This window comes from Python bivittatus, unplaced genomic scaffold, assembly GCF_059951505.1.
Source record: "Python bivittatus isolate LINGU-HERP-01145 unplaced genomic scaffold, Pbiv_v1 ctg000580_np1212, whole genome shotgun sequence".
In the NCBI taxonomy this organism is placed as follows: Eukaryota; Metazoa; Chordata; class Lepidosauria; order Squamata; family Pythonidae; genus Python; species Python bivittatus.
The window spans coordinates 4,015,358-4,031,544 of record NW_028277087.1 but is presented as its reverse complement, the minus strand read 5'-3'; the positions used below and the strand labels follow the sequence as shown (position 1 = coordinate 4,031,544).

Below are 16,187 nucleotides of genomic sequence, written 5' to 3'. Positions count from 1 at the left end.
CTTCTTGCTTTTTCCCTATCTACCCAGTGGACATCTTGGGGTGGCTATGGGAGCTGACGTTTCATCTGGAGCTTTGAAATGTGTCAGGCTCAGCAGAGGAGCATTTTCAGAACTCTTCTTCTACCCCAACAGATCCCCAAACTAACCTCGGGCATAATACCTGCTCTGTCTGATGGAACAAGGACAATGAACACCAAACCAAGCATCCCTAAATTTAAATGAAAGAAGAGGCTGGCAGGTGGTGTTCTAAGTGATAAAAAGGGAGGAGGAGAGCAGCACTCTCAGAGCCCTACAAATTCTAGCTTGCATCTTCCCCTTATGTTAGGGCTCTGATGTACACTTCACAATGGTCTCTGTTGATTAAAAACAAATTCTGCTCCTAGATTTTGATGCCATTCCCTCAATAAGATAAATCTATCTTAGAACTGCCCTGCCAGATCAGAGAAAGGAACACCGAGATCAGTGTTTTGCGGCCAACAGCAGATGGTTGTTGTTAGGGCTCTGGAGTGGGACGTAAAAGTCACAAATCAACCCTTTCCGGTGCCTTCACAGCTAGTTCTTCAATGCTACTGTTTCTTCAGCCTAACATCTGCCAGTTCCCAGGGACTACAGAACTGGAAAGCATCTTCCACCTGCCTCTGCCCACTCCTAGAACAGGGGTGAGTGACGTGCGGTGCCCAACTTTCCTTTCAGTGGCCTTTAGAGGCTCCTCTTATTGCAAATGTTGAAAACTAAAAACAGTTCCCCGCCATTTGCAGGTAGTCAGTCTCAAAAGTGGCACTCCACAGTTAACAGAGAACACACCACAACTCCTCCCCAAACCTGCATCACCTCTGTGGTGTGGTCCCAGTAACTCCTCAGTCCCCAGCCTCTAAGAAATGGAACGAGTGCAATCCTGAGACCAGTGTTTCTCCATACAATATATTATCTGTCTCCCGACCAAGAAGCACTTACCTCTAAGCAAATCTGAAAGTGGAGGACCACAATCCTCAGGAATTACATAGTCTCCTTTTCCAATGTTTTCAAATAATTTATAAATATTATCCCCCTCAAAGGGATAAAGGCCTGTGGTAATATTGTACCTGCAAGGGAGTAGGAGGGGGCAGAGAGAAAGGAAAGGGGAAATGATTAGATGCATTTAAGTGGTCTTCCTTCTCTTGCCTGCAGGCTCCATATCCCCTTGGATGGGCAGAAGATATATGCCTAGGAAAAAAAAAGAGACTGCACCCTTTGCCCTACGAAGCACAGCGCCTGCTCCTGATGCCAAACCGATGAGACGTAGATCATGACATCATAGTGCAAGTTCCACTATTCTGCACTTGCACCACGACCTCGCATGCAAATACATGAGGGGTGGAGGTTGTGTTACAATGCGTGTTTCATCTCTTGCCCCGACCCCCAGATACACAGGAGCCCGCCACTACCTACTCTGGCAGGCAGCCCTCCAATGGCCCAAATCCACACCCGCAAGAGCCGCTCCAGCTTCCCTCAACTGATTATGACTTACTTGGAGTAGAAGGGGGAGATGATATGAAAGCTTGGACAGCTCCCACCATGAAAGGCAAAAGATCACCCCATCAGTGCCACCCCCCTATTTCAACTGGTGGCCTGCAACTGGCTGTCTCTTCCTACATGTTCTTCTGTAAGACAGAAGGTGAGGGGGAGGCAGGCTGTATGTGATGGAGGAAGAGGGTCCACACAGTCATGTCCTTATTGTACTGATAAGTATTTGGTGGGAGCAGAAAGTTTCGTACAAATCTGTTCATAAAAGTGTGGTAAAGGTGAACAGAGTATCGTTATAGAGCACGGTGGATATTTACAGGGGGATTGCCCCTTGTAAATTATTATCGCTTATTAGTGGCTCAAGGAGGCCCACGGCTGACATCTTCACAACTGTCACGATCCCTCTGCTGCTGACATTAAATGTTTGGTTCCTGCTTTGCATTCCCATTTACTTACAGTGTGACACCTGCTGACCAAATATCCACTTTAAAGCCAGAAAAGGTATCAAGGCCATTGGCAATTTCTGGAGGCTGAAAAGCAGGTGACCCCTGGCTTGTTCGGCACATGTCGTCCTCAGCAAATGGATGCAAGGCCTGTTGCAAGCAGACAACAAAGAAGCATCGCTTTGGGGGTTGAAGGCATAAGTCTTCAGCAGCAACTGGCAAACTTTGGGCAGCTGTGGGCTATTTTTTTTAATGATTATTTCAGCAGGGGCCATGACATCATTCCACTGGGCAATATCAAACAGTTTCCTTTTTTAAAAAAATGGTAAAGGGGAGATTAGTGTTTTAAGGGTAGCAAGCCTATCCAAAGAATAAACACATTTTATTTATTACTGGAAATCAGTGGGAAATTGCACTGCCAATGTCCTGCAATTGGCCACTGTCATTCAGTTGTCCTGTCTAGGGTGTTCTGAGGGCTCCAGGCAGCCCCGTTGCCTACCCCCATCTTCACTGTGTGGACTGGGAGTAAATCTGGGTTTCCACCCTACCCAGTTAAAAATGCTTCAGAAAAATAATTAATTTGTAGATACTTGAAAGTAATCATCACCCAACATCAAAACGACCTTAGAAAAACAATTTGGCCAAGTTTCTTGGGTTCTGGCTCTCAAAACAAACTGCTTGAGGACTGAAGACAGCTGTCAGTTGAAAAGCATCAGAAGTTTAAGAACAGAACATTGCAACTTTGTTCTGTAATGTCACTGTTTTCAAGTGCACTGCAATTCCCTAGCTTGCTCCCATCTCAATCCTCCAATGGGCTATGAGCTCTACCCTGCATACATACAGAGAAATAAATGTATAAAAAATGAGCCTGACTAAGGCAAGACCCAGCCAAGGAGGTTCTTTCTGAAGAAACTTGGACCAAACAGTTTGATCCAGCCCACAGCATGACAAAGGCCCGCTGCTGTGGCCTATCTTACTTAGAGTTCCAAGCAGGAACTCTAGACAAATACTGACTTTAACCAAAAAGAAAAGCTCCTGAATTTAACATTATTCCCCCTCTCCTGCCTCAGAGAGAGAGAGAGAAAAAAAACCATCTACCACCATCACCATATTCTTAGCAGACCTAAGATGACCTCCCATTTTAAATATTTGTGGAACACTAGTCTTCTTTTCAGGTAAACACAATAATGGGGTACTGTAGTCATGTTGCAGCTAGCATACTCTCAACCTGCATGAAATCCAATGACCCCTCTAGTTAGTAGCATCTTTCAAAAGAGCCAATCAGATGCCTCCAGGAAGCTCACATGCAGAGCATGAAGTTAATATTGCCCCTTCCTGCTCTAGTTCCCCAGCAACTAGTACTTCAGAAGCTTCCTGATCCTAGAGGAAATATTATAACTCTGATGACCAGTAGCCAAAAATAGTCTTACCACCATAAATTTGCCCAATCTCATCTTAAAGCCATCTGACTTGATAACTACAGCAATTCACATGCAATAGGGAAGTTCAAAAGCATACCTCTGCCACACCTAGATCTGATATCTTTAGGGTTCCGTTGGTCGTTAGCAGGAGATTTCCCGGTTTGATATCTTTGTGTACAATCCCCTGGCTGTGCAGATATTCCAAGCCATCTATAAGCTGGCAAAAGTACCTGCATGGGGTATGAGGGTGAGGCAAAAGGAAAACGAGATGAAAAATTGAGTTTCTGGAGAGCCAGCACAGTGCAGTGTCTATGTCACTAAGCAGGGGATTCACAGAATGATACTTGCTTTGTGTCAGGAGCCGCCATAACATAATCTCAGGGCATCTGATGCAACCACCTCGCTGAAGCTAAGATGGCCTGGAAACTAAACTAGCTTAGATGCAGCCAGTGCTTGAATCCAAGACTGCCTGGGAAGCGTGTGGATTTTTCCTTCACTTCAACAAGGGAAGAAAGTAAAAACTGAACTGCAAATATTAGTTATGATTGTCATGATTGTCAGGGAAGGGCATTAACCTGCTAGTCCAGTCTCCCCATTACCACAGCGAGGCTTCCTCAGCCCATGGGGCCTCTGAAAGATGAGAATTGGAAAACATCTCCTTGCCTACTTACCCGTGTGCTTGAAAGACTGGAAATTTTTTGTCAGGAACACTGTCCAACATCTCTTGCATGCCACAGACACAATACTCCATCACCATATACGTGAGAAGCAGTTAAGGAAGTTCCTGGGATGAGACTTAATACAGAAACTTGCCCTCCACCAGTTCACATTATTTCAGCATCTAACTCTACGTAAGTCTATGCTAACTGATCTCAGCTCATAGGCAGAGAACCATCTGTTGCAACACCTCCCCGCTGATCCATTTTTAACTGACATTGTTGTGATGGAATTAAGAGACCTTCTGTATGCATAGGAGGTGCTGAACTCTGTAACTGAACTATGGACATTCCCCAAATAGCCCAAGCCAAAGGAAGGGAAATAGTCTTGCAAATATGTAAAGACTGCAAAAAGGAGGACTTGTCAAGGAGGAGGCACGTGCGACAGCCTGGCTGGGAATTATAACCCTAACATATCTGAAGGTGACAGGTTAGAGAAAGCCCAGCTAAACACTGCTAAGACCTACATTATAATTATCACAGCTAATTTGCTCTCAGCTTTGAGGAAGGAGTGAAGGAGTAGAATTCTTATTTCTATATTAATCAGAGGCAAAGCATTTCAAGGTGTCCACTGGGTGAAAAAAGATCATGCTATCAGCAAATTAGAGGTTACACCCTCTCCTTGTTTAGTGACTGCATTCCATTCAAATGACTTGGTCATTAAGTGAAATGGTTGCTAAGTGAACGAGAGAGAGAGAGAGATGCTGCGAACATCACTGGTTGCTGCCATCTCATTCAGGTAAAGTTCTCTCATACAGTGTCCTGTGCCTGACCCATTTTCCCCCTTTTTTTGACCCCTCGCAGGGCGGCAAGATCACTTACCACAGCACTTCCCTAAAAAGTGCTAACTACAAATTAAAAAGCTCAGCTCTGTGACCTTAATTAGTTGATTAGAACCCTCCTAAACTGACCAGACCTTAATCTGTTTCACACTGAAGGCTTTTGTTGTTAGGTGCACGTAATTTGGTTGTAAACATGTGCACTGGTTGGAAAATGTTTTTTTTATTACTGTTTATTACCGTTGTATTTGCAAATGATATAACAGAATGGAATACGAGTGGCTGTATTTAGAAGTTAAGCAGATGTTAATTCTAAGCTTCTATCATCTTGCCTGGCCAATAAAAGATGGCATTACAGTCACTACTGATCATAACTGTCTTCCTTGGAAGGATTCACACAGCCACTAGCAAAACATTAAGCAGGAAATCTGAAAGTACGGCTATTTCAAAGCAGGACCGAAATAAACAACCCCAAATCATGCTGGCCATTGTCCTGCACTTGGAAGTCACTTTTGCTCAAAAGCAGTGAGCAAGACTCATTATAAGCAGTCTTTCATAATGCATCATCAGTATTCTCATTGTAAAGTGACTGCCAAGTCAACTAGCTCTCTTTGAAGTCAGGGGCCCGCCCATCAGATACTGCCCAAATATGACCAGGGCAAAACTTCCAGCAACTTCCAGCATGGCATCCCGGCAATGGGCAGGCCACTGCTTTTCTCTCCCTGCCAAGTGGTCAGACACCTGGTTTCAAGAACTGTCCGCTCCAGAAGTCTGACATCACTTGCAGAGGGTTGTGTGAAAATAGGGCCACTGCTTAACCACCATTGCTTTAGGAACTGTAAGGCAAAAGAAAAGGGTAGGGAGAAAAGAAGACTACATATAACACTGGTTCTGAATTCACTGGGTCTTTATAGCTTAGAACAGTGTTTCCCAACCTCGGCAACTTTAAGAAGTATGGACTCCAACTCTGGCTGGCTGGGGAATTCCAGGAGTTGAAGTCCACACCACTTGAAGTTGCTGAGGTTGGGAAACATGGGGTTAGAAGGACACTGCTGTGTTTTACAGAGATTTGGAGAAGGTCCATCACTGTGTGGTAGAACACCTGCTTTGCATGCAGAAGCTTAAGATTTAGTTCCGGCCATCTGTGTTAAGAAGATCTTGGATAGCAGAGGTGGAGAAAATCTCTGCCTTTGGAAAGCCACCATACATAAACAATACTGGGCCATATAAGCCTAAGGTCTGTCTCTGTAGAAGGCACCTAACTGTGGAAAGATGGAACATCGTTAGAAACCAGATAGGGACATGTAGAAATAAGGAAGATGAAAAATGAAGTGAAAATAGGGCCACTGGAATCCAGATCTTCATAGGATCAGGAGCAGAAGAGCTTGAAGGAAGGATATATTTTTTGCTTCTCTTCATTGTATAACACGTCAACTAGTTGGATTACATTTTTGTGCCGTAACCGCCGCAGGAGTTGTATTTCCCTGCAAGGAAAAAAAGGAAAATGTATTGGAGAGGAGACAAGACTAGCAACAAAATACAGTAAAGTTCTTCTTGCTCTAAGAATGAATTCACTATGTTCAATTGCTTAGTCTACAGAGAAGCAGTTGTTCTGCTGTTGGAACACTAAAATGCTTTCTCCTGTCTGAATATCAAATGCCTACCTCCAAAACCAAGTGGCCAGCGCTGCACCCTTACCCTCCAAATTCATCTTCCAGAACAACCAGTTTCAACACCCTGTGCAAATAGCCCAATCTTTCTTTCATAGCCATTTTTACAGAAACAAAAAAGATGGAAGAAGTAGTAGAAAAATGTGGGATGATCATAAGAACATTCCCACACCATAGTCCATGAGTGGGGAAGAATGTTGTAGGAAAGAAGCCTCACTTGAAAGTGCCCATAATTATTTGCTGCCTGACTGCAGTCGAAAGTTCCAAGAAGGATACTGTGCAGATTGTAGCTCTGCTTTTTAATACCATTATACAGTCATTATCAAGACAGGAGAAAGGATCTAATCTTAGCCCTGCAGCTATCTGCTTATGGACAACTCCAAGCAGCAATATCAGCAGCTACATTTAGTCCAGACTGAAGAAATCTGGGTTTTCAAACACTTCATCAACCAGGAAGTTTGCCGGGTGACTCCAACCGTGGGCTTGTCATATGCACCCAGCCTCACTTAGCAGACAAAATAGTTTTTATGATACAGGAGGTAGAGGGCTGTGTATGAACTTCTAAGAAGAAAGATAGCATAAAAAAACGATTAAATATTTATTCCTTTTTGTTGTTACTCTCATACCATAAACAGTTTAAAAGCAGCTAACTACATATGATTGGCCAAATCTATTTTAGCTGATCAATTACCCATTCTCTTTTCTGCATCTATCGCTTAGATGCTCCAAACAGTTGGCCCTAGTTCTGAGTCCCAAATTCTAATCCAGAAGAGCTGTGAAGCAATTACACACACACACACATATTTATTATGAATGGACAGATTAGCATGGCTAAAGAAACACTTTCAGATTTGAACCCCTTGGCTTATTCACAGGGTTCATGGAACAGCCTTTGGCAAGCTGCATACTTTCAACTTAGCTGATCTTACATGGGTGTTACGAAGGTAACACAACCTCATTCACAGAATAACAGAGTCGGAAGAGGCTGTTTAGGGCGCTGAGTCTAACCTCCTCCTCAATGCAGGAATCCTAGACTGCCTAGCCTTTGCTAGAGCAAATCCAATGAAGGAGAACCCACAGATCCCTTGGTTGTTGGTTTCACTGCTGAACTGTTTTTACTGAAGGAACTTTTTTCCAACATTCAGAAATCTCCCTTCTAGTAACTTAAATCTATTTTGTGTCCTCCAGTCTGTAACAATGGAGAACAGGTCTTGACCTTCTATGTGACATCCTTTCAGGTATTTGAAGAGGACTATTATAGCTTCTGCCCCCAGCCTTTGCTCCTCAAGGTTAAGCATTCCTAACTCCTGCAACCTTTCTTTACATCTTTCTTCCCCTTCTCTGAATCTGTTGTAATTCCTCCGAACCCTTCTTTTATTTATTTACAGAACTAATATGACTGACTCACTCATATAATGATCCTAGGTGACTCACAAGAATCAATGAATATACAGAGATAAAAACAAAATCACCCTTCCCACTAGGCGCCAGACCAAACACCAAACGGGTCCCAGCTCAACTCGCATCCTAGCCCAATGCTTAGGGGAAAAAGCCAGGTCTTCATAGCCTTCTGGGAAAAGGGTAAAAGGGTAAATGTGCTGCCCAGAACCATATACAATATTCAGGGGGATAAGGTGGAGGAGGTCTGACCAAAGCTGAATAACAGAACAATTATTTCCTGAAATTTGGAAATTATACTACTGTTAATTTAACCTAAAATTGCATTTGTCTTTTTTACAGCCACATTACCAAGCTAAAGAAGTCACCCAATCAACTCCAAGTTATTGACAATTCCATACTGACTTCTGGTAGCTACTATACTATTTTCAAAATATTTACTGACTGATGTCTTTATATTCTGCTCTAGAATCTTCCCAGGTTTTGATGTCAGATTGACTGGACTGTAGTTTGCTGGATGGTCCTTTTTCAAAGACAGGGACAACATTTCCTCTCTACCATCTAGCACTTCATCAGTTCTCCAGGATTTCTCAGAGACAGTACATAAAGGTTCAGCCAGACCAACTCGTTCATTCACTACCCTGGAATGTAATTCATCTGGCCTTGGAGATTTAAATTCATTCATTCCTTGATCATATTTCTATCAATCTCAAGCATCACTCTTCTCTTGGTTACCTGTTAGCATTTTACCGTCTTCACTGAGAAGCTGGTATACTGATTTTTTAAAATTTTATTTTGAACATATCTAAATAAACCTTTTTGTTGTTCTTGGCATCATTTGCCACCTCAGTACATTCCAAAATTGCTGTGACAGCCTGTATTCAGCCACGGCTTCCTGCTGACTATCCATGCAGACTTCCAAATAAATGGTCTGTGTTAAGTAATGGATAAGAGAAGCTGAGGTTAGAAGTTACTTTAGTTCCTTTTAAGAAAATGCTGTCATAGATGGAGGAGCTGTTAGTCTGGCATCAGGGGTAGAATCTTAACACCGAAACAACTCTAGAAAGAAGTGGGGGCACTTTGATGGATGAGGTATAATGGCTTCCAAAACCTAAGATCTAGATAGCAGTGGTCGTTGAAAAATTGCTATTATTTTAGCAAAGAGTAATGGTGACCAATGGACCTAAACTGGATTATTTATTTTCATTTTTATATATTTTAAAAGATTTGTATGCCTGCCGATCTTAAAACGACTCTGGGTGGCTCACAGCAATAAAACTATAAAAACCAATTAGTCTTATATTGTTGAAGCTTTGTTGTAGATTTAAAGCAGATCTGGAAAAATTTGCTAAAGGGAGATGTTGGGCGAGATCCAGAGGGAGATTCACTGAAAACCAGAAGAGGAAGATGAGCTGTGGGGCAAGACTCTATTCAATGCAGAAGATCCTTCAGAAATTGAAGCTGCTGATAGATGAAGCATTCTATCAGCCAGAACAGAGGGAGGACACCAGTATATCTTTGCCCCTTACTTTTTTCTAAAATAAGTAGGTCATGCTTGATATTTAGAAATAGAACAGTACACATAAACATTAAGGCAATATTACAGCTTCCATACATACAGTATACGTAGTTACAGAAACCTTAGGCTACAATATTCAATAGGGGAGGAAAAAAACTTTCTGTGCAAGGCAGTTTAAAAAGCCTAGCTGTTGCCTTATCAGTATGCAAAGGGGAGAAGGAAGAAGGCACTGAAATGCAATTAGCAGAGCTAGCCTGGGGAAAATGAAACTAGGTGATGACATTGGCTTTGATGTGTTTTCTTAGTAAATGGTGGAAAAAATCCAAAAGAAGTGTTATTGCACTGTGTTCTTCAAATTCTACGGACCCCCGAGAAGCCCTGGTCATACTAGCATTTTTATGACAGCTCTAGAATTCTGGGCTAACTTCTGTACTTTTTCTTTGTGACCTGTTCATCTTTCAGCCTCCCAGGTGTGTCCTTTTTTGATTTCAAAGTTCTGCTAAACACATTAGCTTCTCCAGCAATTCCTTGTTTGAACTCCCATCCATCTTGAGTGTCTTCTCCCAATAATTTCTTCTGCCGTAGGATTCAAGTTACCATTGCTCTAATAAGTCCTGTTTCTGAAATCTAAGGCACATGATGTTTGACTATGCTCCATAATGTTCCTCCTGCTTCTACTTTCTCAATTAAGTCTTCCCTGCTGATTAGTTTTAACTCAAGGACACCTGATCCTTTTGTGCCTTCTTTTATCATATGAAATATTGTAGAAAATTGATAGCATAACAAGAATTTCCTGGAAGGACCGTACTTGCCACAGTTTGTCTCCCAATAGATGCTGGGAGTGTTAACGTTTCCCACCACTGCAGCTTCATGCCTCTTCGAAAGATTTGCAATTTGCTTTTAGAAGGCATCATCCACACCTTAACCTTGGTTAGGAGACACCAAGAACAGTGTTGCTTCCGTTTGTTTCTCTTTCTTAACATAGATGCCATTTACAAATTAATTTGTTTGGATTCCTGAGCGGGAAGGGATATTTTTAACGTATTGTGGAGTTCCTTTTCTTTTGCTTTGGCTTCTTTTGAACAAACATACTTCAACTAATATATTCCAGTCACGGGAACCATTCTACCAGGTCTCTGCTGTAGCTGTTAAATCGTATTTGCCCTCCTGTATTAAGAGCCGAAGCTCACCTTGTTTCCCATTCTTGCAGCATTCGTGTATAGACAATGAAGGCCATGAACTTCATGAGCCAGTGTTCGCTTTTATTTTTCCTTGAGTAGCTTAAGAGGTCCCATTACAGCAAACACTACCATTTTCTATAAATCTTTATCAAAGTTGGCTGAGACTGTTGTCTCTCATCTCAAGAAAACTGCTCTAAGCACCTCATTCCTTTCGTTGTCCTCTTCCGCATTGTTTCCAACTCTGCAATATTTGGGGGGACAGACGCCCCATCTGGACACAGCTTTCCTGGTACAGTCACAACAAAGACTTGCATGAGGCCATTTTGATGTCAATAACTCTCTCCCACCTCTGACTATGCTAACCTAGATGAAGGTTTTACCACAGACGCTGCAGATCCTCCGTAGCTGCACTTACATAAATGTATAGTCATTGTAGGTGACTTTTTTGAGCCAATATTCTTGATTTTTTTTTTTAGTGCTTTAATTAAAGTAACATTCCTCCTTCTACATTGCACAAGTCTTTACTTAAGGGGCCTTACTTCAGGGATTTAATTTGTACCCCCATAGGATTCAATTTGTTCTGAAATGTCCTTACTCCATCTTCCTGGTAGACAGTGTATTTCACAAGCTGATGGATCTGGTTGAAATACATTTGTTGATTTCTAATAGCAGTGAATCACTGAATACCATGACTCTTCTCTTTTTATTATTTAGAGGGCACAGTTGCATCTCCCTGCCCTTAAGTGTCCATGTCTTCTACAATGTCCCTTCTTCTCTCCTTAGAGCTTGTTTTATTACAAGGACAAGAATGCTGTTTCTGAATTTCAGCAGTGAGGAGTATCCCCACACCCTCTAACTGTGGCATAAAGGTGTCTTGGCAACCATTGTTACAGAATGTGTCCTTACGATGTCTCCTTTCTTTCATTCCCAGCCCACCATAAAGGCAGCATACACCCCAATATGGCTGTTCCCTTTTCATCAAACACAAGCCTTACAGTATGAACAGTCTATGACAGTTCCTCAATGACGCTGGTGATGATGCAGTCTGGCTGAAATCTGCTCAGCTCCCATTGGCTGATTGAGGCTGCTCCAGGCACAGCTCCTCCCCTCCATTCATGGGGACTACCCTTTATGACCATCCTTCCTTGGGTTACAGGACAAGAGGAACACCTAGCCCCCCAAAGCAGCTGGGGGAAGAGGAGAAGCAGCCTTGGAAGGACTACTTTTTCAATCAATGAAAAAGCTCCACTTGCTCAATTTACTCCTTTACTTGGTCCACAGTAGAAAGAAAGCTTGCCTTCCCACGTTGGAAACCTGCAGGCTGGGCATGTTTCTATTGCTGAAGCCCATTCTGCATAGATTTCGAAGGGGCTCACTCCCCGACAAGGGATAGTCTGGATGCCAATCCTGGGGAAATATCTGGGCAGAGGGAGGAACTGGCTGCTTACCCACCACAAACACAATAAACAAAGAAGTCCATGTTTTGTATAAATGTGTTCCAGAACATGCCAGAATAGCTCTTTCCTGGAATAACACCAAACCCGTACCTCTTTGAATACACCTACACAAAATGCTTGGTGCAAATCCAGAGGCAGGTTTGACAGATGGCTAAATCTGCCACTCAAGCCAGAAGTACGTCCGTATACTTTTCTGGTGCCACATGGATGGAAGAAAATGGCCATGAGGAAGAGCCTGATGTCTCTTGCTTCTGGCTGTTAGTCTCATGCACATTTTGTCTTTCTTTTTTATAAAGAGTTGCTTCTGCTGTCAGTTTCTGTTATCAGTCCTTACAACTGTAAAGCTCCCTTTCTTTGAATGGCTAATTCCTCATTTTTTCCCATCAGCTGAAGCGAGCTGATGTGCTGCTGACTTCTTCTTCAAGGACTGCTATGGACTTGGATTTGCTGCAATATATGCCAGAATGTTTTTCAGGCAGGAAGACAAACTTGCCACAAGTACTACAGGTCACAATGGCAGACTCTTATCCATTCATCTTCACTTTTGCTTCCTAAGGTTTTTTTCATTTCTTCTTGTTCTCTTCTTAGACTCTCACATTAGCCAAGTACCAGTTCTTGATTTAGAGGGAAAATTTGTTAGGAGCTCTTTTTAAATCCCTCTGACAAACTCCCGTAACTGTCCTCGTTTGCTCCCTCGGTAAGTAAACTAACTTTCAGTTCCTTGCAGGAAAGGGAGGCTACATCAGTTACACATATTCCTTCCCTACACAACTGTGGTAACTTGCCTTAGTGGGCAATTGGTGGCTTGCAGGTAGCAGGCAGCCTTCTCAGCACAACACCTCCTGCCCAAAGCACCTCAAAGTGGGCAGGACAGCAAGGCAAAATGTGATTTTATGGGAGGGGGTTAGGAATGAAATGGGTGCCTTAACACTCATGTTTCAAGTACTTGGGTTTTACTCCTTAAAACTTCCAATTCTCTTAATCTTCCTCCAAAATGAGCAAACCTACCCCAACCCCACTTACTCTGATGACAGGACATTATTAACTGCTTCTTCTCTTGAAGGAGTCATGCTTCCTTTGAAGGAGGTGGTTTGTGACTTGGAGGTCCTCCTGGATCTGTACATTTTGCTCAAGCAGCAGTACCAGGCTGTGGTGAGGGGCCATTTCTGGCTGGTGCACCAGTTACAACCCTTTGTGGGCCAGGATGCCCTTGATGACAGTAACTCATACCTTAACCACCATTCAGACAGATTACTGGAACGCACGCTATATCATTCTGCCTTTGGAGAGAACCCAGAAGCCGCATTTTTGTACAAAACGATAATCCTAGCAGGACAGTCCACCAATCTAGAATAACACCATTTTTGAAGTCACTGCACTGGTTACTGGTAGGTTTCTGGGTCCGTTTCAAAGTGCTGGTTACATTCTTTGTGGTGCAGCACTAGGATATATCATGCAATGACTTGTCAGAATAGAATCTACCTGTTCAGTCATCTAGAGAAGGCCTGCTGAGGATCGCCCCTCCCTGAGATACATGGTAAGTGGGTCAGATAGCAGGATTTCTCATGGTGCCCCGCAACCTTTAGAATACCCCACAGAAGTACAGGTGGCTCCAACCATTCTTACATTTCATAAGCAAGTGAAATTTATATTATTCCAGTGCACCTTTGGCCCTTAAATGGTTTGGGCGCCTTATGTGTGTCAGAACCTGCATCAATCAAATGTCAATTTAAAAAGTTATAGCAGTCAATGGGTGTTTGCTTGATTTGCTTTTTTTTTTTTTTAAAGGATAATGCTTTTAATATTATTGTTCCTTTTGCTGGTCTCTGCTCAGAATCCTTTTGGATTGGGACAGGCTATAAACATTGAAAAAAACCTGAGCAAATAGGAATGACACACAATTTGTCCAAACCGGGAGAGCTCCTGCTTTCCAGAGACAGCCCTCTTGAGTTGTGAGTGCCTGCCAAAACTGCTGTGGCTCATGATGCCAGCTCTTGGCAATTCTTCCTGCCTCCTTCTTTTTTCTCTCTGACACACACAGCACCTCTCCCCATATTGTTCCACAAATTCAAAAACAGGAAGAATCGTTCAAGGGCTATGTTAGCCAGGGAAACAGAATGGTTGAACAGAGGACTCCACTGGCACAGAAAAAGAGAGGTGGAAGGCAAACCCGCTGCTCTACCTGCCAAAAGAAAGCAAGCCATACCATGCCAGGGACAGATGGTTCTTTTCGGTGGCTTGCTCTCTTTCTACGACAGGTCCTTCCACCTTCTCCAAACCCTGCTTTGCCTCCCAGGACATGGAAATCTTGGGTCTCTTCCAGGCAATTCCACTAGAATTAATGCTGTAGGACTTCTAATGCAATTGACTGCAGTCAATTGTATGTATATGAACACCATCATAATGCTGTTACCAGCAACTAGGTACAATCAATGCTTTGGCACATGCCCTAGAATGAATCAAGATGGTGGAGCCTCTGTGACTTGAGGCAAACTAATCTATTCCCTAGTCTTCCTACAATGCCGAGCACAAAATGGGCACCTGCAGCGGAAAGGTACTCAAAGACACACTGCCAAGGTGACTCTAGAAAATAAGCCAAGCCTCATGCTTCAAGGGGAAAAAAACAAAATTAAAAGTGAGCACCCAGATCACTGTCTGGTCTGGGTTTCTGCTTCAAAGAATCAGTTTAAACTGTAAATACAACAATCAAACCCTAGAAAAATTAAAACCAACACTCTCTTCTCCAACATCCCAGTGGCTACCACTGAGTTGCGATGATTCCTAATGCATAAAGATATCATCTGTATTTGTTAGTTGCTGTCTCATTCTAATGAAAACCCTATACTAGAAACACACTTGAAATCAGGTGCAAATAAAGTGGATATAGCTGGGCTTCAAAGTCTACTTCTAGGTTGTGGAGATCCAGGTCAAGGAATAGGAAAAACTCGGAAAGGGTTAATTAAAATGTTTCATCATGAAACTCAAGATGCATTGATGAGGAGGCAAGTAACCTCCCATACAAGCCCAAACTGACTTCTGCAAAGTTGCTGCAACATTGGCTTCTACCCCACGTCCATGGGCAACCTTTTTTGCCCTAATACCCTCCAGATGTACTAGACTCCAACTCCAATAATAAAACTGGTCAGAAATCAGGGGCTGGTCCAATACATCTAGAGTTTATGATAAAGATATAACTCTGTTCTGCCTCTATATGGTCCCAGGTTCAATACAGGACCTTAGTTTGAGGACAGTTTTGCCTCTATTTGAGATATGAGACACTTGTTAGTCAAAGAAGACAATGAAGGACAAGATCAGCCTTTCTTAACTTGGTGTCCTCCATACTGACTGGGGAACTGTAGGAACTGTGATCTCAATACACCTTGATTAAGTTATGTTAGGGAAGGCTGGACCTCATGGATCAACAATCTGACCTAGTAAAGCTTTTAAGAGGTTTTTAAGGGTCTGTGTTATGTCAGAGCTGCAAGAATCCCACACATTTTCAAAAAGTTACATTGCTGTCTTTGAAATGAATGACTCAGTTTGTCATAGCACCATCTGAGGATGATTCTCAAAGGAAAAAGTGTAGATGTAGGTGTAAGAATCCACAGATTGACTACAGTTGTATGTTATGCTCCCATGAATGGTGTTAATGGAAGAACTAAATATGAGTTTGGGGACAAACTCTGCTATGTTTTGAGTGAATGTGATTCAGTGGGAAAAAATATTCTGCTTGGTGACTGAATGAATGGGAGGGAATGAGACAAGAGAGTTTATAAAAAGTTATTGGGCTGTTTGGAAACCAAGAATGAATGAGAATTGTGACTGGTTGGTGAGCATCTGTATAGAAAAAGGATTGCTAGTTTCTAAAATGTGATTTATGCATAAGTCTAGTCAAAAGTACAAAAGGCAATTGAATGCATATAAACCTAAAACCATAAATGATTAGATCAGTGTTTCTCAACCATGGCAACTTTGCTGGCTGGGGAATTCTGGGAGTTGAAGTCCATACATCATAAACTTGCCAAGGTTGAGAAACACTAGATTACATTGTTTAAAGATTGAGAAAAATCACTGAGAGATAAGAGGTTCTGAATGAGGGA

The 16,187-nt window shown here is 42.5% G+C and overlaps 1 protein-coding gene across 1 annotated transcript in view; it reads right to left on the bottom strand.

Annotated features, from left to right (window-relative positions):
• STK11 (serine/threonine kinase 11) overlaps nt 1-16,187 on the bottom strand; it is an 81,485-nt gene that overhangs the window by 37,804 nt on the left and 27,494 nt on the right. Inside the window, exons 3-7 of the mRNA XM_088149386.1 lie at nt 6,263-6,346; nt 4,039-4,128; nt 3,465-3,597; nt 1,960-2,096; nt 955-1,082 (exon numbers count right to left, since the gene is read on the bottom strand). Of these exons, the coding sequence (XP_088005512.1) occupies nt 955-1,082; nt 1,960-2,096; nt 3,465-3,597; nt 4,039-4,128; nt 6,263-6,346 (572 nt within the window). The remainder of the gene's footprint in view (nt 1-954; nt 1,083-1,959; nt 2,097-3,464; nt 3,598-4,038; nt 4,129-6,262; nt 6,347-16,187) is intronic.